At 35.5% G+C, this 23,895-nt stretch overlaps 2 protein-coding genes across 4 annotated transcripts in view; both read left to right on the top strand.

Annotated features, from left to right (window-relative positions):
• The window catches only part of LOC126709553 (uncharacterized), a 32,928-nt gene extending 22,646 nt beyond the window's left edge, over positions 1-10,282 (top strand). For all 3 annotated transcript variants that reach the window (XM_050409838.1, XM_050409837.1, XM_050409839.1), the window contains 13 exons: positions 481-642; positions 742-804; positions 3,210-3,320; positions 3,431-3,514; positions 3,600-3,647; positions 4,769-4,843; positions 5,481-5,576; positions 6,798-6,878; positions 6,955-7,026; positions 7,685-7,729; positions 7,869-7,952; positions 8,038-8,141; positions 9,635-10,282. In XM_050409838.1, coding sequence (XP_050265795.1) covers positions 481-642; positions 742-804; positions 3,210-3,320; positions 3,431-3,514; positions 3,600-3,647; positions 4,769-4,843; positions 5,481-5,576; positions 6,798-6,878; positions 6,955-7,026; positions 7,685-7,729; positions 7,869-7,952; positions 8,038-8,141; positions 9,635-9,752 — 1,143 coding nt within the window. In that variant the 3' untranslated portion in view covers positions 9,753-10,282. The remainder of the gene's footprint in view (positions 1-480; positions 643-741; positions 805-3,209; positions 3,321-3,430; positions 3,515-3,599; positions 3,648-4,768; positions 4,844-5,480; positions 5,577-6,797; positions 6,879-6,954; positions 7,027-7,684; positions 7,730-7,868; positions 7,953-8,037; positions 8,142-9,634) is intronic.
• A 7,610-nt stretch (positions 10,283-17,892) lies between these two features.
• LOC126708904 (probable beta-1,4-xylosyltransferase IRX9H) lies at positions 17,893-22,122 on the top strand. The gene is made up of 4 exons (XM_050408904.1): positions 17,893-19,359; positions 20,827-21,076; positions 21,197-21,406; positions 21,633-22,122. The coding sequence occupies exons 1-3, from the start codon at positions 18,554-18,556 to the stop codon at positions 21,365-21,367; spliced, it is 1,227 nt and encodes a 408-aa protein (XP_050264861.1). The 5' UTR covers positions 17,893-18,553; the 3' UTR covers positions 21,368-21,406; positions 21,633-22,122.
• The last annotated feature ends 1,773 nt before the right edge of the window (positions 22,123-23,895 follow it).

Below are 23,895 nucleotides of genomic sequence, written 5' to 3'. Positions count from 1 at the left end.
TACCCAGACACTCCTTCGTGCATATAATTCCCATAATGCAGTCACTGTGAGACTTGTGCAGTGGAGACAAGTTGTTGGAAGTAAAGGACTTAGGAGCAGGGAACTTTTAAACAGTGTTAGGTGTCGTTTGTGTGTAGGAAGCAAATTGCGTATTTTTAAAAAGTTCAACTAATGCATGGTATTAGTCCAAACCTCAGGGGCAGTTTTTGTATTTTACCCTTTTTTTTCCTCAAAAAACTCTGAAGGGTTGATTGATGTGATAAATTTTGATCATCAATCCTGCAAGGCACTTGGACCCTAATTAGTGGATTTTGGGGTTGATATAATTTAACAGTAGCTGTTTAGGCCGCAAGAAATTTTTTTGATCTTTATCCAGAACTTTTTCCATAAAAAATGAACTTCTGGGGCAGCTGGGAAAAAGGGACCTTCTTTCTTTTGGTTTTAGTTTCTGATTTTTTCCTCCTGCGTATTTCTTTTCAGGTTGAAAGCCAGGAAACATCCACTAGTGGTTCTCAGGTTTCAGAGCCTGGAACTTCTGAGAATGACTCTGTAAGGAGTGCACAACCATTAGTGAGGAACACTTCTATGTCATTGCATGAAGCTCAACGACTCATTTCATTGTTTTTTGCTTTATGTACAAAGGTTTGCCTATGTTTGCTTCATGAACTGGTGACTAGAAGATAGTTGCTTCAATACACTTGATTTCTTGGTTATATTGACGAGGGTTTTCTTTCCTTGCAGAAACCCAATCTTCTTCAACTTGTGTTTAATAATTACTGTCAAGCCCCAAAATCTGTAAAGCAGGTGTTTATTTATTATTTTTTAATTTTAATTTAATTTGATTTAAATTTTATTAAAAAAATTTGGGCTAAATTGCATTGTCTTTTTGTCTTGTGGTAGTTGGAACTTGTAACAGCTTTGGTTAAGCTAGCTGTTTGTAACTATAGTAGGTTTTCTTGAAAATTTATGCAGAAAGAGGCTCTTTAGTCCCAGAAATATGTGGGAATGAATCAGAAGAGGAAAAAAGTAGAAAGCGAACTCTATGGAAAATATCTAGGTTCAATTTGAATTGGTTCAAATTATAGAGCCACTAACAGTAACCCTTTGTAGACAACTTCGGGGGTGTTCGCGGTGCGGTGCGGTGTGGTTTTGGGCCATTTTTAGCACCGCACTTTGCGGTGCGGTTTAACTAAAACCATAATTGCACCGCACCTTATTTTTGCGGTCACATGTGCGGTGTGGTGCGGTTTAGAGTTTAGCCAAAACCATAACCACACCTCACCTCATTTTTGCAGTTACATATGCGGTGCTATGTATAAGATACGGTTTGAAGTCGGTATATTTTTCAAATTTTGGGCTTTCCCTACCCAGCCAAAAACTAATTTTTCCCTTTTTTTTTGGGCAAATTTTAAATTATTGAGCTAGTTTTTCTTTATTTTGGGTTGGCTTTTCTAGTCAACACTTGTTAGGGTTATCAAAATTTTTTTTTTTTTTGGAAAATTAGGGTTATTAAACTATTAATAATATATTTAATATTAAAAATAAATAAATATATTAATATATAGAGAGGGTGCGGTGCGGTTTGTGTGGTTTTCTTATTATAAAACCGCAAATTGCATTGCACCATGCGGTGCGGTACACTGTTACTTGCGGTGCGGTGCGGTTATGCTATTTTGCGGGTGGTTTTTGCGGTTTGTGCGGTTTATGCGGCTTGATGAATACCCCTTCCAGTTTTGGGCTAACATTTTCTTCTAGGGTTGGTTTGATTGGGTCTTCCACTTTAAGTAACCAAACAAATGAATAGTCAATTATGGATTATATTTCTGCATGATTGAAATGTTCTTATCTTGGAATTTTTCTGTAAATGATTTTTGTGGTGAATCTCTAGGCCTTCAATTTAGTTTAGGTCTACATTCCATAGTCCCATCCCCTTGTTTGCACCAAATCTCATCTAAACTCCACAGTTATGCGTGTTTGAGCGAGAGTAGTACTAGGATGCGTGACAATCCAGGAAGTCCTTGCACCTGTTTCTTTTGGGATTTCCATGCTTGGGAGCTAGAAGGGGTGAATGAGTTGATGGATTTACTTTGTCCAGAAAGGCTGTAGAAAAGAATGAAGATTGTTTACTTTGGACTCTAGATGGGAAAGGGAAGTTTAGTGTTTGATCCTATTACACATACTTGCCCACCTAACTCCTTCCCTTGGAAAGGTGTTTGGGGTGGTTAAGTTTCATAAGGTAGCTTTTTTCGTATGGACAACAGTTTTGAATTCCATACTGAGTATAGATAATCTTGTTAAACAGAAGCTAGTGGTTGTTAATAGGTGTGTGATGTATAATGGCAGTAGTAAAACAATTGAGAACTTGTTGCTGCATCACACTATTGCTAGAAAGCCGTGGTCTTTTTCATTTGCGGCTTGTGGGGTACTTTGGGTATTGCCAGGCCAAGTCTTGATTTTGGTAACCTTCTAGAGAGGGGTGTTTGGAAGTCATCATAATAGGGTTGTGTAGCAAGCTACACCACATTGCATTATGCGGGTTAATTTGAGAGAGAGGAATTGCCAGACTTTGGAGAACGAAGCGCAATCTATGCAAGATATGAAGAATAGCTTTTTGAGAATTTTTTTTTTACTATATATATTTTTATTTTTAATAATATGTTGTTATTGAGGGGTGTCTTGTAGTTCTATTGTCCATTTTTTGGACCTCATGAGTGTTCATTTGTAATCTTTAAGGGTGCTTGAGTTTAAGCGTTCCTTCTTTCTAATAAATTATTCTCTTACATATAAAAATTTAAAAAAAAAAACAAAAAACAAAAGAAAGAAAGAAATTAGCAGTTACCTGTTGTTAATTCCAAACTTGTTAAACTGAATAGTGCCACTACTGTTTTTCCTGTCTATTGTGGTAACATAATTTTGTTCATTGGAGATGGGATTAAGGAATACCAATTTTATGGAAATAACTATACTCTTATCATTTATTTATATGTGGTCAAAAGTTTGAGAGATCTTGCCAGATTGGCTGCATGCTTGCTAATGTAACATAAACCTTCTGTCATTTCCATTAAACTAGGCCTTGTTTGACAAATTTTACATAATAAATGTGACACACACACACACACACACGTATGTATGTATGTATGTATGTATGTATGTATATTAACTATATGTACACATTAATTATGACTCTATAACCTATTTGGGTGGTGCAGGCTTTCCATCGCCATATCCCTATTCTTATAAGGTCCCTAGGATCATCTTGTTCTGAATTGCTCCATATAATATCAGATCCACCTCAAGGGAGTGAAAACCTGTTGACACTGGTAGGTTCCCTTTATAGTTTTTGTAAGCTGTTTTAACCTTGAACCATTCTTTTATTCTCAGATATTCTGCACATGAATGATGCTGATAGTGGTTTTGTTTTTCTGGCAAGGTGTTGGAAATATTGACTCAAGAGACGACGCCTTCTTCTGATCTGATAGCCACTGTTAAACATTTATATGAAACTAAATTAAAGGTTTTTCTTATGATTAAAAGTTTCTTCTGTTACCAATGTAAAAATTTTGCATCTTGGTCCTCACAGAGACTATTGTTCTTTGCAGGATGTCACAATTCTTATTCCAATGTTGTCTTCACTTTCCAAAAATGAGGTTTGTTTCACAATTTTTTTATTATTATTTTTACTTATTATATGATTGTATGTGTCGATTTCGCTCTAAAATGTAAAATTAATTATTAACTTGAAGTGTTGGTTAAATTTTATTTTCATTTTTTAAAGTCAAGTTATCCAATTGTGTTGGTTAATTTTGTTGACTTGGTGGGGTGGGGGATGGGGAATTATAATTTATAAGATACATATTATAATTTCCAATCATGGAATGCATGCACAAATCTAAATTTCAAGCTCGATACACTCCTTCCCTGAAGAAACTAAATGAGACTCTACCCATGTTTCTTTATCATTGGTAATCGAGAACAAATCAGGAAATAAATCCTAAAGGCTTCCCCACATCACACTATATGCCAAAGCTGATTCTTTGGCATCCCTCACCACAAACTTAATGACACTGGAGTAATGATCTTGTCCATTCCATTGCTATTGGTGCTCCATAGACTACATGGGGTCTTCTTACCAAGTGCAGTGTCCATTGGTCATTAAACTCTCCATGTTGAGGTTAACTCTATTCTTTTGATCATATTATTTCGCACTACATTTTTTGACATACATTATTTCTCACTACATGAGCCTTCTAAGATGAACCCAAAGGTGTCCCCTATTGCACTTGGATCTGGATCCTACTGAAGACAAGACTCATTATGAAATTTTATAAGGGAAAAGAAAATCTTCAAGATGATTTTCATTCACAGGAATGTCATTTTAGTGAAAGAATAGCATTCTCATCAGTCCTTAAACACTGGCTAAGAAGTAATACTCACTCATCACAGTCCGCACAAGAGTATGCCTCAAATGGAAGCCTTAGTGGTGTTATAATTTGAGGTCTTGTATTTGAGTCCTGGGTTTCACTCGATACCTGTGGTTTACAGGCTACTGTAGGAATCTGGGGTTTATTGGGGCACCACTAAATGGGGTCTGGCTGTTCCTCGTAATAATAATAATAATAATAATAATAATAATTATTATTATTATTATTATTGTTGTTGTTGTTGTTGTTGTTGTTGCAAAAAAGTAGCTGCATTGTTGAACTTTGATGTATTATTTACTTGACTTGGATGTTTTCATGTGTGGATGTTAATCATTTTATGCTAGCAGGTTTTACCTATTTTCCCTCGGCTTGTTGAACTTCCATTAGAAAAGTTCCAGACGGCACTTGCTCACATACTGCAGGTAAAAATGTGAATGCTCAATTTTTGATAATTCATAATGGAAACATAAAGAGAGAACTCTTATTTTCTCCCTTTTCATTGGATTCCTTGACATGTAGTTTTGTTCTTAAGATTGGGACCTTAACATATTTGAAATCTGTACTCTTCTGTTGATTTCTCTGTTAGAAGGTAAACGGTAAATTGATTCTAGTTGTGACTGAGCTTAAGTAAAGGCTCCTTAACCTTTTAGATTATTCTTGAAAACTTCTGAACGTATGTCTGGATGTTATGAATAATTTGCTTGTGTTAGGTGTTGGGTGAGGTAGTGGGTTCAAGACCCACTAGGTGCGCATGCATTTTACCAATTTACAAAAAGAAAGAGCAGTTTGCTTGTGTTGATCATTTATGCATCTAACGCAATTAATTGCTTGTCTCATGCACTTGTTCAATCAGAATTTCAGTCCAGAATTGAAATTATTAGATTATGCTTCATTTGTTTATTTCTCATTACTTCACATTTAATTCATTTAGCAGTATGATAGCATTTGCTTCACATGCGCGCGCGCGCTCACACACATATATATAGTGTTATTTTATTTTCCCCCTCCCCTACCCCAAGTCAACAAAAGTTGCTGAGAGTTAATATTTGTTCATGGCAGGGTTCAGCTCATATGGGTCCAGCTTTAACACCTGTGGAAGTGTTGGTTGCCATCCATCACATTGTTCCTGAGAAAGATGGCCTTGCACTTAAAAAGGCATGTCTTCTATATTTAAAAGTACTTGTTTTTATACATGATGCAAGCCTTATGTTTTCCATATGTTAAGACTATTGAGATAACATTTGAACTGCATATTCATATTGTGCCCATCCTGCATGCTTCTGCCTTCTGTCCCAATTTTCACTTAATATAATCTTGTAGTCTTTTGATGTTGTAAAAGTGGTCCTGATTGTATATATAAGTGAAAAGGACGAGTTTAGAATGAAATTTGGGCGTATCGAGTAAGGCACCTAGTGTAATCCTGGGGTTTAAGTGGGTGCTAAGATTCCAGTCTCACCTACCTGTTACCTTAGTAGTGACAGATTAAACCTAGCTCAGGATAAGTTGGTGTTAGTTTAGGAGTTAAAGATAGGTTGAATATTACTTTCTTTGCAACATTTATTTAATAACAAAATTTGGATATCTTTTCCAATAAAATTATATTAAATATAATAATCTGTAATAAATGAGAATATTAATGTTATTGACTTAAAATTTACAATGTTAAATGCAGTGCTTCGCCATTCCTCATTCCTCATCATTTGAAGGCGACTTTATAGTTCCTTTTTTTGCCATTTAGTTCATTTTAAAGTTCTATACCCCCTAAACTTTCTCTAGCAATCATATGTTTTCTCACTTCCTATTCCAGTGTGATATTTTCTTTCGGTCTTTTGGTGCCACCAATTTCGGTCAAATTAGTCTCCGACTAATGCTTTGTTGCAATTGCTGGTAGACATCTTTGCTCATCGGTTGTCAATTGCTGTCACATCTTCTGAAGAAGGTGTTTGTTTATTATTTAACCTTTTTTAACTGTGGCCACTCATTAATCTTGATATCCCCAAGAAGTTTCATTCATTTTGGTTTTAAGTGCCCAAAATTCCAATTTAATTAGAAAGCCCATGGCGCAAGCCACACAACATAGCTTTTGGCTTGAAACTTGGACCATGCAAACCCAGTGGTTGGGTTCCCAATGGGTCGGATGCTTTTTGGCCCTGCTCAAAATGTAGCACAAATTCTTGATATGATTTAATTATGGAGTGGATGGCACAATGCTTCAATTTAGCTAGTAGGAGTTCCGATTTTTGTTAATTGTTAAATATCAGCTGCATTATGCATCTCATTTACAGGTATTAAAGTGGTTGTCCCATGTATCTACCGTGCACTGCATTAATTGTTATTTATATATGTTTTTTTAATACTTCCATTTCATGTTTTCAGATTACAGATGTTTGCTCAGCCTGTTTTGAGCAACGAACAGTTTTCACACAGCAGGTCTTGGCAAAGGCATTGAACCATATGGTACGTGTTTGTCATTTATGATCTGGTTGATGTACTCTATTTTCAGTTCTGTGTAAGTGGTAGTTGTATTTTTCAGGTTGATCAAACTCCTCTACCTCTTCTTTTCATGAGAACTGTGATTCAGGCAATTGATGCTTTTCCTACACTGGTAAGATTTTTCCCCTCTATATGTTACATTAGTATGTCTATTTACTATGCTGAGTTTATGTTAGAGAATGATTTCAGGACTGGCTTCTTGGTAAAATCTGTAATTTCGAGATTTAGAGTCATATATCTTGGGTTTGTTGAAAATATGGGCTTTGTGAAATTTTCTTTCTGCTTCATTGCATGATGGTGATCAGGTTATTTTTTGGGGAAATTTTTTAGAAGATTTTTTGCTTCTTTCTGTTAATGAATTTTTATTTACCAAAAAAATTTTCTACTTATTTTTGGCCTTAAACCAAAGTAACAAGCATTTTGGGTGTATCTATCCATTTACATAGCTCAGTAGGTTTTTTAAATATGATTTTCTCTCCACGTGTTGGTAGTTTGTGTCGTATATTTTGCTCACAGTTAGTCGCAAGCCTGGAAAAAAGAGAGGGCTGTGGTAGGTTGATGGCTAATGTAAGTTTTTATTAAATTTCATATGAATGGATCTGTTATAGATAAAAGTTGGGGCATCCCCTACATACATGGGACTAAGCTTTGTTATTGTGGTGGCATTTGTCACTATTAATGACATGAAGTATCCCACTGAATGTGAATGTATTGTTTGTCTATGTGTGGTAGATGCAAATTATAAATAACAATCTGGTTTCTCTATTTAGGTTGATTTTGTTATGGAGATTCTTTCCAAACTTGTGACTAGACAGGTACACTCCCTCAACATACAATTAGGTTTTTTGAAACATACAAATAAAAAATTTAATCAAGCTTGCTCTATGTTTTACAATTCTGATTATCAAGCATAATTATGGAACAACTGATTTTATACGTACCTATTGAGTGCAGGTGTGGAGAATGCCAAAACTGTGGGTTGGCTTTCTGAAATGTGTGTCTCAGACACAGCCACATTCTTTTGATGTATTGTTACAGGTATCATGTAATATAAATTATCAGGAGTGCTTACTGCCTTGTGGTATTTTCACTAAGCGCCCCACCCAAATTTTGTTCCTTGCAGTTACCACCACCACAACTTGAAAGCGCTCTGAGCAAATATTCTAACCTTAGAGGTCCACTTACTGCTCATGCAAGCCAGCCAAGTATTAGAAGTTCAGTTCCTAGGTACAGTTTTCTTAGATCTGATTAACAGCACAACCTGTGTCCTATACTACTATAATTTTTTTTTTAATCTCTCTCCCACCCCCCCCCCCCCCCCCCCCTCTTTCCCAAAACAAAACAAAAAAAGGGCTGTGTATTAACAATATGTTATTTCAGTGAATTTAAGTTATTATCTATCATATTTCTTTACCATTTAATTTATTCAAGGGGTCATAAGGTATTGGCTTTCCCTTTACTGTGAAGGAGAGTCTATCTGCATCATACTCAATCAAATTGTAGCTCAGTTGACCTTTTTAAAGCTTAGCATAGAGTGATATTCTGGTCATTAAAGTGGGTTTAATTCATGAAGAAGATCAATCAAGTTAACTGCAGAAATTTAAAATTTATAATTGCAGCCTTAATACTCAATCAAATTGTAGCTCAGTTGACCTTTTTAAAGCTTAGCATAGGGTGATATTCTGGTCATTAAAGTGGGTTTAATTCATGAAGAAGATCAATCAAGTTAACTGCTGAAATTTAAAATTTATAATTGCAGCCTTAGGTTGAAATTTGGTTAGAAGTGTAATAGTTAATATGTTTGTGGAAGCATGAATAAAATGGTACAAACTGAAGACATTTATTACCCGCACATGCTTGCAGTTTGATTTCTTTGAATTAGCACTGATGTTTTGTCACAAAGTGGTCAGTATTATTTTTGTTTCAGTTTGTGCTTGATCTTTCCAGTAGACAGATCAGGTAATGTTCTCCTGATGATGATAGAATTGCAGCCTTGGGTTGAAATACGGCACTAGAAGTGTAATAATACTTAATATGTTTGTGAAAGTGATAATTGGTACAAAGTGAAGTCCTTTCTTTCTTTTTTCCTTTTTTTTTGGGGGTAAGTGTCTTCTTTCTTGAAATGATTTTATGACACCATGTTGGCTTTAGGCACCATCCCATCTTCCTCCTTGATTTTTCTGATTGTTTAAATTTCAGATTGTAACCTTTTTTTAGGGACTCTTTTAGCCATCCTTTGTTCTTGGATGTCTCTCTTACTAATGAGTATTTACTTGTCAAAGGAAAATTAATAAGATAGATTACTGGCTCTGGGGATGAAAATGATGCAGATATGCAAAACTCTAAAACAACACATGTTTTAGCGGTGTCTTGGGATCTTAATCACTAAAGGATAAAACATCCTTTGACTTATTGCATAGTTGTGTACTCATTCAATGCGCTCTTAAGTTATCAGCTTCCAGGTCCTGATTCTGTATATAATCAAGCATTTCTTTTGCTACTGAAGTTGTAGAATATGGACATTGAACAGGGAAAAGGTTATGGGAACCTTAGTTTTCTTGTAATGAGAATACTTTTTTGAAATCTAATATGGTTCTCTCTTGTTAACTGTCAAATAACTTTGTCAATAAATCAGGTATTCTCCGTGGTTTTATCCTTCTGTTACTTCATTTTCATTTTGATGTTATTTTAGCTAACTTTTCAGGTTTGTATTTTGGCAGATCAATGTTAGCGGTTCTTGGTATTGCAAATGAAACCCATATGCAACAACCTTATCTCCCATCATCTTTGCACTCTGCTGACTCAAGTTCTTCAGTTCGAGGAGCAACATCAACGTGATTAGTAGAGAGCTTGGAGTTTAACAATTGACCAGCTGTTTATAGAGCAGTTGGGACGTAAGTCCCAATCCCGTGGTTGGTTCCAGTTGTCGGGAACAAATTTATTGATCATAGAGCAGCTGATGGGGCTTGGATATATGACTGTTGAACCGTGGAACCTTGATGGATATATATATATCAGTCCTGTGATCTGGGATTTTGCAATTCTGTCAAGGAGCTGCCAATCCAAAAGAATCCTCCTTGCTAAAGCTGCTCTAAGGAATGTACTATAGTTGTAAATTTTTAATATATGTATTTTTATATTTTTATTTCCATTTTCTTGTGTAGTTTCATTATTTCCATTTTTTTTTTTTAACTTTCTGCCTGGTTTGGGGTAGGTTAAGTAGTCATGTCACTTTGAATAGATATAGTTGAAGCCGGCCCCCTTTTGTAACATAGGTTGTAATTTTTGACAATTATCTCTCAATTCTTTGTCTACAATCTTCCATTTTATTTTTTCTAATGCCAAATATGGGGAAGGTTTTAAATCGATACGCATTATGTTGGATAGCTGCTCAGTTGAAGCCACCAATGGTCCCCTTTGCTTAGGTATGGAGCCCCTGATTAAAGGGGTGAGATTGTGTGTCTTTTCCCACTTAAAATCAAGCTGTGTGCTCATGATAGTAGGCCCAGCTGAAATAATGTTAAAGGGCTGATTTTGTGAGTGATAGCAATAAAGTAGATCATGCATATATAGATCCGATACTCTCTGAATAAGTGATAAACTGTCGCCTGAGTATGAATCAAATACGGGTTGGACTCATATCCGATAAGTTAGGCCGTGTTTGGCAATAAGTTTTGACATTTAACAAAAATAGCTTTTCGCAATGGGTTAAATTTTTATTTTACCCTTAAAATTGAATCAATTTGCCCCTACTTGGTAAATTATAATTTATGGTTTGTGTCCTATCATAATTTAGTCTGCAAACCTTTAATTGTTATATATTTGATATAGAAATTGTTAAGATTTTTTCTAAATTAACATTTTACATTTTATGGACGAAATACCCCTCAATTCTTTAATAGGATAAATTACAATTTACCTCCTTGTTATGGATGGATCCTTTCACAATTAGTTAAATAATTATAACTATATTTGACCTAATAAGGAGTACTTTTGTGTCTTTTTCCAGCAACTCTCATATTCTCATAAAGTTGCACACGGTCTACATGTGAAAAAAAAGCCCTTATTTTTGCTCAAACGATAATGACTTCAATTTATTTTATACCTTAGAAGTTAAATGTTATAATTTAAAGTTGATAAACTAAATTGTAATCGGATCAAACTATGAGAGGATGAGTTGTAATTTATCTATTCTGTTGTATATCTTGAAATCATCAAACTATTTCTATTTTGTTGCTAAAATACACAGTTTACCGAATATCTGTCTCCAACAAATTGCCCAACATATAGTCATTTAGAGACGGGTTAGAAAAATTTATGGGCAAAATGCAAAATGATCCCAGGGGTAATCAAATTATCACCATATTTATTCTTTTTTCTACTTCTTCCAAGTGCCAGGTCAATTGCAAAATGATCCCTATGCTATCAACTTTATTGCAAAATGATCCCTATGCTATCAACTTTATATTATTGACCTAGAAGTTTAAGATTATCTAAGTTGACTCATCCATTTCAGTTCCGTTAACTATATAGTAATTGACAGAAAATGACCATGTGCTATGCATGTATTATTTTAAAAATGATTTCCTTTCTTCAAGTAAAGTGGTTACGTGCACACTATATGACCATTTTTTATCAGTTATAATCAACATAAATTAAGATGGAGGAGTCAATTCAGATAATTCTTAAATCTCAGGGGTCAATAATACAAAATTGATAACACATGGGTCAATTTGTAACTAATCCAACCCCAAGGACTCTTTGCATGTGATCAATCTGTGGGCAAGCTTTACTGGGTCTATCTTCTGGGGTTCTTTTTTTTTTTTTTTTTTTGGTGAAAAAAGGAAATTCATTAAAGAAAGTTGAACAAATATATATTCGCTTTTACCTTAAAGAAAGTTGAACAAATATATAGGAGTATTATTTAAATAATAAAAAAAGGGTTAACAAACTGTGAATTTGTTTACAAAATGCATCTAATAAAGTAGCATTTAAATGTTTCTTGATGCTTCCCAAAGGGCAAATCTTAGGAGGAGGACCCTTGATTGTGTCCTTCAATTGCTAATGTGCGCGCGCGTCTTCTAGCTACCATTACGGCGTAAATTTATAAGGATAATTGATAAGCTACATTCGTTGTACTTAATAATCTTGGTAATAAATCAACATCATGCTTTCTCTCTAAATGACCAATTTTTTTTTTTTTTTGGGGGGGTTTAATGAAAATTTCTTTAGTTTTTCACTCTTGTACCTACCTGATTATGTCATAAACTTCTTTGTAGCTCTAAGAAGTTTCTTATGATTTTGAAGATTGAGAACTCTTGAAAGTGGATTCATACAGCAAAGAGTGAGAATTTTCGTGATCGGTTGTGAAATTCTCATGTCTCTTATAGTGATGTGTGAGAGAGTTCGTTTGATTTTTTTGTGAATTATGGGGCTTCAAAAAAGAAATATGTAGATTTGGCGGGAGGTTGCAGTTTTTTTTTTTTTTTTTTTTTTGCTAAATGAAAAAATGGGTAGATGAGGACGACCAACATGGCAATCCCACCTGGACGTGACCATAGTAGCACCCTACCCGCCAGGGTCCAGGCCCTACTAGGGTGCAGGGGGACCGGTGAGCCATAGCTTCCCCAGCCCCATGAAGGGCACTAACGATTCTAGGCTGCCAAGGAAGGCAACCCCACGCAAGTCCATATTCGGACTCGAACATGGGACCTCACCCTTGGCCCAACTCTTTGTGCATCACCTAACACCATTAGACCACACCACCTCGGTGGTGGCGGGAGGTTGCAGTTGTAACTTATCTTCTGGGGTTCATGTATGATTCTCAGCACCTAATTGAAAGAAGACAGCTCCATGCCCTTATTTTTTGCAGCTGGCTCAGTTTTGTCCTCCTTTCTTTCTATCCTCCTGTAAGAAACTCAAAAGGATTGGATCACATAAAAAAAAATCAAGCGCAAAACATATTACTATCAATTACATTAGATATATATTTATATTATAGTTTTAAAATTTTCACATAAACGATTTATTTTATCAATCAGAAACACAAAACTGTTATTCATATGAATGAAATGCTAACGTGTCAAGATTTTATTGCTTATTTATTTTTTTTGGACAAAACTAATTGGAGAGGGTCAAACCTTGAGGATTGATCACAATTAGAAAGAAGTGTTGCGTAAATGACTCTACCAAAAGGGGTGGTAGTGACTTGGAAGTCACAAGAGCATTATTGATGTTTCATGCCTTCGACATCAAACCAAGTCAAATACAGAAATACTCATTCTGCTCTTTTTTTGGTATTATTCAGTTTGTTTGTTTTTTTTAAATGTTTTATATCAAAATAAATTGACAATTTATATAACTTCCATATAATTGACTTTTAGCAACTCTTATGTTTTAAGCACGATGTTGTCTAATTAGACCACGAATTACAAATGACTATAAAAGTTTTATTGCTATTTCGCTAGGCTATCATATATCATATGAAGATGTAGATAATTGAGCTTAAAATTACAGAGATTTCAGTTCCTATCCCTCTTGGTGACAATAAAATAAACAAGGTTGCCCCCTTATGGTTGAATCTCATTGTCATTGTTATAAAGGTGGACTGTTTCCAAGGGTATATGGAGAAGAACATCATTGTCATACAGTGGACTGTTACCAATGATATATTATATACAAAACCTAAAATGTGTATATATATATATATATAACGAGAAAAATTCCACTTATACCTACCACACTCAAAAAAGAAAAAAAAAACAAAAGCAATAGAAGAAGAAAGAGAACCCGTTTGAAGATTTCCTATAATACAGAAAGAAGCACAAAGCACACTCGCAGCTATATTAGGAAGGCAGAATTGGATTGATGTCAAACAATACATCCATATATTGACCATTGATGCCGACTTATCATAATCTCATTTTATTAAACTTCTAACTAATAGAATTAGAAATTCAGCAATAAAAAATAAAAATAAAAACTAACAGAATCAGAAACGAATACTGGTTTTTTTTTTTTTTTTTTTAAATCTCAGAATAGTAGAGAATGTGAAATTATTTAGTTTATATAATCAATAGATTACACGTTCCTTTCATATATATATAATATAAAAAGTGAATCTTTTAATGTGAGAAAGAGGTGTAACACCGAGTGTATGGTTTTATTTTTTTTTCCTTGTATTTTTTTGGTTTTGTTTTTGTTTTTGTTTATGTAATGGAGCTTGTACAGTCCCTCCGGTGAAGTTGAAGTTCCACATTCGGTTGGTGATGAAGACAAAGTTGGGACGAAGTTGTTATAGTTCTAGTAACTGATGTGCACCAAATGAGGCCGAGAAGTAGGGATGACAAAAATTTCATGCCCTATCTGATCTGTTCTAACCCACGCAAGTTTTCCCGTCTCAAATAGGTGGCGAGATGGGATGAGCTTTGCTCAGCCCACCCTCTTGAATGTGTGTGTCTATATATATAATTTCATGCCCTATAAATTATATATATATATATATATATATATATTTACATATATAATTTAATCTTTTTTATACATATTGTTTTTGTTTATAAATTTTTTTCTTTGCATATTCTATTACCATTCTCCAAAATAGTCGCATTCTCCTTATTTTCTTTCCTTTTCTTTTAGCACTAGTAATTAAATAAATATTCTGATATTACAATAACGTTGTACCTCTTCCTCCCACTATTCTTGTTAGAGAATGGGGTATAATATTATTGTATTCTTGGAATATTGTATAATTTTCTCTTTTAGCATTCTTACAACCGTTCCTCCCATTTATCGTTCATCTCTCTACCAGATTAATGTTGAAACCATCTTATTAGGGATGACAAAATACATCTGATCTATTCTACCCCTGACCTATACTAGTTTCGTCCCAACTACTTTACAAATTTGTCCTACCCTGAAGAAGGTTCTGACGTGGTAGGAATTTTTACCCATGATCCAATCCCCCTCCTATTTGTCATCCCTATTAGAGAGGAGGTGTTAACTAGGATTATTAATGGGGGCAATTTAGTAAAATACATAAGTTTTCAACTGTTATTGACAATAGGACATGGAAATAGCTTAATCCTTATATTTATAATTTATCTCATTACTCAAAGTTGGTTGAAAACATACTTCTTCCTATTGAAGGATTCATTGAGTAAAATAAGTCTCCTTGTTATAGTAATAAAGAAAAAGATGGTTGAAGGTTTATTTGTAGTTGATAAAAGTAAAATTAGATAGATATATTGTGCACATTTTTTTAATACATTTTAAGTGTTTTTTTTTTTTTTGAATCTTAGATATCTTAGTTAGAAAATACTATGAAATACTTTTTGACTAAAAGCATGGATATTTGTGCAATTTTTTTTTTTTTAATTGACATGTTAATTGTTAGCAGTCACATGGCCCGCATCATCAATTAGATAATCATCAAAATCTCTTAATGTTTCATTCAGAGGTTCATTCACTTCATTTTTATTGGCATCACCAAACTCAAATTCATTACTAATAGTAGCACGAACTTCTTTATCTTTTTTGCACTCACTTTCAACTATCTACTTTCTAGTCTCTTCTATTTTATGTGATTTTCTCAATTAGTTTAGGGTTAGGTGAGACTTTGTTTTCTTTTTTCTTTTTCCTTTTTCAATTTGAGTTAGGGCGGTTAGACTGATTTGTTTAGTATTTTTTTTGTCAGTTTGGTGCCTTTGGGTTCCATTTGGAGGCCCCAAATAAGCAAAACAAATTGAATTTTTCTTCATAGAATAGGATCTTTGGTATCGCTGTGGGATCGCAATTCTATAAGATCCTAAGATCCGAACCGAGATCCCACACAGATTCCACTTCAGTACAAATCCCAAAAAGATTCAGGACGTTTTAGGGATGTAGGATCTTAGAATCTTAAGGTCCTAAGATATGAATTGGGATCCTGATAACCAAAGTTGCTCCTTTCAAGATAGTAGTGGGGATACATTTGGACATCTTCAAAGTAAAATTTATTTCTAGCATTCCAAATGAAATCATGATACCGGATTCGTAAGGGGCAATGCAAACTTAACCGATATGATAAATGGAATTAGGCCGGATAAATAAATTTTATATTTTCTAGTTTTATGGGATGAGAAAAAACACTTATTAATTTAAAGGATAGATAAACTCACCACCAAAGTAAACCCAAAGAAATATAGATAACACCACCCAAAAGTATACCAAACTATTTTGGCTCACCATTCTATGGGAAACAGATTAACACCACCCAAGAGACACAGAACCGATACTAGCCACCCAAAAGAATCCACCCAAGGGATAAGAGATAATTTATAAGAAATCCATCTTCTGAAAAACACAAGGTTTTTTAATCTAAAAATACACTTTGAATTTTATTTGATTCAACCAAAGACTTAAATAGAGTTTGGAATCGCCCCCAAGCATAAGAAAACGAAAATAATAATAATAAATACATTCACTTAATTTGACTAAAGTCAAATATAACTCTTAGGAACTTAGAAACACAATAAATTACTTGTCTGCCTAAGAGAAATAAAACATAAAGTTTGATTCATCCTAGGAGACACTAAATAAAGACAATTTGACTTAATTAATAATAAAAAATGTTTTAAAATGATGGGCTGTTACTCTAATATTTAAGGAAAGCTTTTAGGCCTGGATTGACATCAAGTTGGGTTTGTTGGATCTTAGGACACCTTGGTGTCAAATCATTATAAATATCACTTTCTAAATAAAAGTGAAGAGTAATTATTTAGTACTTCAATACCAAATTTAAACACTATATAGTTGTCATTTACTAAATAAAAGTGAAGAGTAATTATTCATTACTTCAATAGCAATGTTCATTTGGCTTATACAATAAAAGAAATCAAGTGGTGTTTTAAAAATAGAGAGAGACAAAAAAAAAAAAAAAAAAAAAAAAAAAAACAAACAAACAAACAAAAGAAGAAGAATAAGAAATCAAGTGGTATCTTGACTTGGATTAAATCTCTCATGCACCAGGCGCATAAGATAGGGTCCCACCTGCCTGTGAGAGGTAGGTCTCATGCACCTGGCGCATGAGATACCAGCTCCTTGACTTGAGGATGTGGGGCCCACCTGCCTGTGAGAGACAAGTCTCATGCGTGTAACGCATGAGATAAGGGCTCACCTGCTTGTGAGAGGCAGGTCTCATACACCTGGCGCATGAAATATCAGCTCCTTGACTTGAGGATAAAGAATAATCTATCCTAATATAGGATGTCTTGGATTTAAACTCTTTAGTATCTAAAAAAATAGTGATATTTCATTTTTTTCATAATATTATTATTATTATTAAAAAAAAAGCAACAACAACTCTGCTGTTAATTCGGGCATTGCAACGCAATTTTTATTTTTATTTTTTTTCTCTTTTGACAGTAGCATTGTAATGCAATTGATAATTAGAGGAGGCATCTATATAATCAGCCTGTGACATTCTAAAAGCTACTTATAAGCTGCATATCCCTGCCACGGCAAGTCTTTTTTTTTTTGAAAACCCAATCAAACTTCATTCATTTAAAAAAGAAGAGTCAGATAACAAAGCATCAAGAGCTGGTGGTGCCAATTCTGTGGCCCATTCCTTAGCACGTTATGCCACGGCAAGTCTAAAATCACAGACCAAATTCCAAATAAAATAAAAAGTTGTTAGCTGGGCAATATAATATATATATATAATTAATGTTTTTAAATTAAAGTTGATACAAACAAAATCAGAATAGCGTACCTGGAATCTTTTTTAAGTTGATAATATGTTTAAAATTCATATTATTAATTAGATATAATAAGTCAACCGAATCTCACTTGTTCTCAACATCCTTTCTCTCTAAATACGAGTAACGGAGTTCTTTCATTCATTCATGAATATAACTCCCCACCAAATTTGTGTAAGAAATGACCAGAAGAAACAAAGAAAGAAACCACAAACCTCTCTCCCACCCACTCCCACAGTCCCACTCCCACTACCACTCCCCACTTATTAAAAACAATCAAAAAACACATTGACACAGTCAGTAATTACCTAATCATTAAACCCACCCACAAGCAAAACAAAACGAACCTCTCAATTCTCATGATAATGCAAATACCACAGTAATCACTTTTTTTTGGACAACGTTTACCACCACCTTGCTGTCAAACTCAAAATACGTGTCACAACTCCATTGGCACACACCACACACGTTACCTATAAAATTGTTTAAATAATCAAAAAATCCCGGTGCGCCTGATTAGCTGGACCGTATATTGCGCACCACCGACTCGAACCCTGGTCAGGTCCCCCCAACCCAACCCAACCCATCAACGCCGTCTCTCTCTGTCTCCGCGGTAAAACTCAAAACCAAGCGCCTCTCTCTCTCTCCTCTTAACATAGCCAAAGCCTAGATCTCAGCCGCCTTTCTCTTTCTCTCTCTCTGTCACTAATCTCTCAAATTCAAATCCAATTTTCCCTCAATTTATACCCAAAAATCTTCACTCTCTCCTATCCAAATTTCTCTACTAATTAATCGTCCAATTCAACTTCAATCTAATCTTTATTCATAACTTACCAAAAAGAAACCTATCTTTTGTACTGGATTTTTATTCCTTCATAATTTCCTATGTGAAAGCGACTATTAATGGCGTCGATCCGCCGGACTTTGTCGCCGTATCACGATCGGCCGTACCAGAACGGCGGGACTCCATTCTCGACCTCACCGAAGCACTCCGGCGGTTCCAAGTACTCGTCGCCGCTGCCGGCATTCGCGGCGTTCGCAGTCAGAGTCCGCCGCTTAATCGGCGAGCTCTTTTACCTCCACCGATATCCGCCGCGTAAATCTCACAGCCATAGCTGGCCGAGGACTTTCCTCTACCGCTGCTTCTTCTTCTTCCTCTTAGGTTTCCTTCTAGGTCTATCTCCCTTCGGCCACGACCACCACGACGAAGACGAAGCAGCCTCCATTAGTCGAAACCACGACTTCTCCTTCGAGATCAATCCGCCGCCTCAATCGAACCGCGTCGTCGATCTGAAGCTCGCCGAAGTAAGCTTCAACGCTAAACCGAATTTGAAAGAATCGGAGCGGTTCGATTTCGTGCCGAGAAAGCAACTGATAATTGTAACGCCAACGTACAACCGAGCTTCGCAAGCGTACTACTTGATCAGACTGAGCCAGGTGCTCCGTCTCGTGCCGCCGCCGCTCCTTTGGATTGTGGTGGAGATGAACACGGCGTCGTTTGAGACCGCGGAGATACTGAGAAAAACCGGTGTCATGTACAGACACTTGGTGTGCGTTAACAACAGCACAAATGTGAAGGACCGAGGCGTGCATCAGAGGAACACTGCTTTGGATCACATTCAACGCCACAGACTAGACGGTATCGTTTACTTTGCTGATGACGATAATATTTATTCACTCCACTTGTTCCACAGCTTGAGAAACATTAGGTAACTTTTTTTTTTTTTTATTATAATTTTTTTTTTTAAATGTCTATTTTTGGATACTCCGTTAATTTCGAATTTGATAACTGGATTAGATAATAGATATTTGTTGTGTGTATTTTTGGCAAAATGGTAGGAGTTTCTTTATTTACAAACTGAATTGAAAGCTGAGCAAGTATTTGTGGTATGTTTTGGTTGAGGATTTAAGTTAAAGTTGCCTATGTGGGAGATATAGGAGAATAGTGTGAATTGGTTGCTTTGAATAACAATAATTATGGGCCTTAACCCGTTAACAATATAAACATTAGATCTTTCTTTCTAAAAAAAAAAAAGAAAACTTTTCATTTACTCAATATTAGGAGTCCAGAATGTGTGTTCCAGACTCACGCAAACACAGCGTTTAAGTGGTTTTTACACTCTTGCCTACATGAATTGTATTGTAGCTTGAAATCTGACTTATTCAACCCCCCACCCCAAGAAAAGGGAAGAAAAAGAGAGAGAAATATAATATGTTTGGCGTAGGAACGCTAAGAGGTTGATCTAGTGGTTTTTGAGGTCTCATGAGATCTATGAGGTCTTGACTTTAAAATTCCTAGCCAACATTTTAGGACCAACCCCAAGAGATTCTTCCCTGTAATTACGTGGATGGGAGAACTACACATAATTAAGGTAATAGTTGGGCTCTTGAAGAGCTATGGACACCTACGTTAGAGAAAATAAATTGTTTGGCTTAGAGTTTTCACATTATTGATTGTGACATAAATCTAGGAACCTCTCCTGAGAATAAGGGATTAAAGTTGTCTACCAATCACCCCTCCTAAACCCCACAAAAGTGGGAACTGTTGCACTGGATATAACCTTTTATTTATTAAGACATAAATCTTTCAGTCTAAAAGTTGTGAATTGTGGAGTATCTGATGCTGCAATCCTGTAATGGTATAAAATTTATGAGGTCCAATGTTTCTAATTTTATTGTTCGTTGTGTACATTGAATCATTTCTTTACTCCATGCATCTCCTCCTTTTTTTTCTCTATGGCTTATTTCTATTGAGGGGGCCAACTCTACTCCCTTCTACTTCTCCTCAATCTAAACAAGCCATTAATACTGCCTTGGGTGAGCTTATTTCCATCAACCCTTTTTTTGTTTTGTTTTGTTTTATTTGATGGGAATAAGCTCATCCAAGCAAACAATAAGCTGCAGTAACACTTTCAGCAGGAGAGAAGCAACTTTATTTAAGAATAGTGGCTTTTTGAGGAGACGAGGGATTCAAAGTCATTGATATAAGCTATTATTTTTGAATTAAAATGAGGATCACCATGCTCTGTGATTTGAGAAAATGTTGATAAATATTTATTCATTGTGACTACACTGTCATAGAATTTTAGAAATGTTGAAACTTTGTTGTTAGAATTGCATCGTACTCTACCAACCTTTTTCTTGCTAAATGTAATATTGGTCTACTTGCTATGTAGCCGGTTTGGAACTTGGCCTGTTGCTATGCTTGCACAAAGTAAAAACAAGGCCATATTGGAAGGTCCTGTGTGCAATGGGAGTCAAGTTATTGGATGGCATACAAATGAGAAAAGTAAGAAGCTTCGCAGGTTTCACGTTGATATGTCAGGATTTGCTTTTAATAGTACAATCTTGTGGGATCCAAAGAGATGGAAACGCCCCACTTCAGTTCCAATTCGACAGTTAGACTCGGTGAAGGAGGGTTTCCAGGTATTCATCGTGCTGTTGCTTCTTCTAGATATTATTTGCATTATCATGTTAAAGTAGCTACATGCTAAAAAATAATTATGGAATATATGGACTTTGTGGACTGACTTCATATTTTCACAGGAGACCACATTTATAGAGCAAGTGGTGGAAGATGAAAGTCAAATGGAAGGTTCACCGCCTGGTTGTTCAAGGATAATGAACTGGCATCTTCATTTGGGAGCTCGTCATTTTGATTACCCCAGAGGCTGGCTGCTTCAGAAAAACCTCGATGTTGTTCTCCCAATTAAATGAACCAAACTTCATTATTGCAATTTTGATGGGTTGAGAGAGGTGAGATTTAATTGTTCTGTACTTTTTACATTTGTAATATTTGACTTTGACCTGTCCCTGAAGTAATGGAAGAGAGAGAACAAGTGATTAATGTTGCCCCCCCTAACAATTTGAAATATAAGGGAAGAAAACATGATAAAAGAAAACAAAGTTCATTGGATATTCAGGCAATGACATTGACAAGAACAAATTCGTTTAATCTAACTCCTGCTTTCGTTCGTGACAGCGTTTCCCATATTTAACGCTGGTGGTACTTTTGAGCCTGAATGGATCATTACCGCAGTTTGCCACCATCAGCATTAAGAAGCAATTATTTATGATCTCCTGGGAATGACAAAGAAGTAGAAGATATATGATTTTTGTTTGTAGAAATTTTCCTGCTATGATATTCTTTCACAGAAACGGAAACGAATCCGTTTTTGTTGTAGAGTTATGATGCTTGTTTTTTCTGGGTTTTAAAAGCAATTCACCCCACCAGTCCAAATCGTGTCTGCTGTGGGGTAAGGCTTGTTGTGGAACCCTACTCTGTATGTGATGTAGGCCTTGTATAAAAAACAAGCAAGGACAACACGTCCATTATTGTAATTTACCTTCTAAGCTAATCTGTTCGAGGAATTGTTCTTGCAAAACAGATACTCTTTCCTTACATTGAAGGTGATTCGCTTACCTTCTTTTGTTGACATTCATTTTATAAAAAGCCACACCTTGAATAGAAATTTGTTGCGCAAATGTGCTTGGAATACCCCTTGATGGGGCTAACATGTTTTATTGGTTGCTGGGCGTAGAACGAATAGTCACTATCTGCCTATCCATTCTTTACTATCTTATTGATGAAATATGTATAATGTATTAGACAATGCTGGTGCAAGCTTTTCCCTCCCTCTCCAATACTAGTTTCAAATTGGCTACCGTTAATTACAAACAAAATTCTCTTTTCCCCCTTTTGCTAGGACAGGCAAACCACAACATGTTAACCTGAACCAATCTCCAGTAATTGAAGCTACAATAATGGTGGATACCCACGTCTTGATCTTCTGCATATAAGTCGCTTTTCTACTTTTGCATACAAAAGAGGTCATTTTGCTCCTATCTTCATGTTTGGTTCCTATTAAGTTAAGAGTGGTGCTAGGCATAACAAGTTTTAGCCTTACATACTAATGTGTCATCAATTACAACAAATAAATAAATAAATTTCAGATATTTATTTATGGTTTTTGTCAATTGAAGTCATCCGAATCTAATTTATTGTTGTGTCAGTTTGTAATAAAATTGATAGTAATTTTAGCATTTTATTTAAGTTCTGAATTAAGAATCTATCTTTGATCAACGATTAAAGTATACTAATAAAATATATTTTTTTACTTGGATATATTTTCATGTGGACTTGTCGCTTTGAAAACTATTCCGGACCACAACTGCACAAGCCCAACTGAATTGGCCCACTTATTTTTTAATAAAAATGATCATATTGCACTAAGACTTAGATTTACTGTTCCAAATTCCAACTAAGCTTTTAGCTGTTACTCACCCACTGTCTCCCCACTCCCCAGATTGCGTCCTAAAATTTGATGGAAAGACTTCAACAGAAGATGAATGGAATACACCGTTTTTCTTCTTCTTTTTTCCTGCCACATAAGGGACAGATAGAATTTTGTAATCCAATTAGACCCACTCATATTTGAAACGACCTTCAAGATTAAATGCGTTGGACTGAACTCAGCTCAGGCTGTTGCTAAGCTTTTGGGTAGCAAATAGCAATGGGGTTTTTTAGAGCATTCCCATTAGGAGTGCCAAATGCCAAATATTTGGCATTTGGCACACCATACACTAAAAAATCACTCATAATAGGTGTTTTAAATGTCAAAATATTTGGCATGAGTCAGCAGTACAATCTCAAAAATGAAAGCATATGAACATAAATAGTAAAAGTTTTATTATTATTTTTATTCTCTTTTCTCTCTCCTCTCTCCTCTCTCATCACTTTATTCTTTTTTCTCTCCTTTCTCATCAATCTCTTCCTCAGACATTCCTATCAACCTCTCCTCTTTTCTTCTTTCACTCTTTTTTCTTCTCACTCTCGTTGCTTTTCTCTCTTCCTCTCAACCTTGTTGCGCCACCTCCTTGACTTGATGCCGATCTTTGTAGTTGTGGCTTTTTTTTTTGCAATGATTTGATGGGTGGGTTCGGCAGTGGGTGGGTTCAGATGGTGATGGGCGGATTGGTGGTGGTGGGTTGCGATGGGCAAATTTAATGGTGGGTGGGTCGGCCTGTGGGTGGGTTGCGATGGCGATGGGCGAATTCGGTGGTAGTGGGTTGGCCTGTGGATGGGTTCTAATGGATGGGTCAACGATGGGTGGGTTGGTGGCGGTAGTGGGTGGGTGTGTGGGATGCGGCTGCTTGGGTTGTGTGTGTGTGTGTTTTTTTTTGTTTTTTTTTATTTTAATAAAAGATAGACAATGGATTTTGTTCTGGTTGTGATGTTCTAATGT

This window comes from Quercus robur, chromosome 12 (assembly GCF_932294415.1).
Source record: "Quercus robur chromosome 12, dhQueRobu3.1, whole genome shotgun sequence".
Lineage (NCBI taxonomy): Eukaryota > Viridiplantae > Streptophyta > Magnoliopsida > Fagales > Fagaceae > Quercus > Quercus robur.
This window is presented reverse-complemented; position numbering and strand designations above follow the sequence as displayed.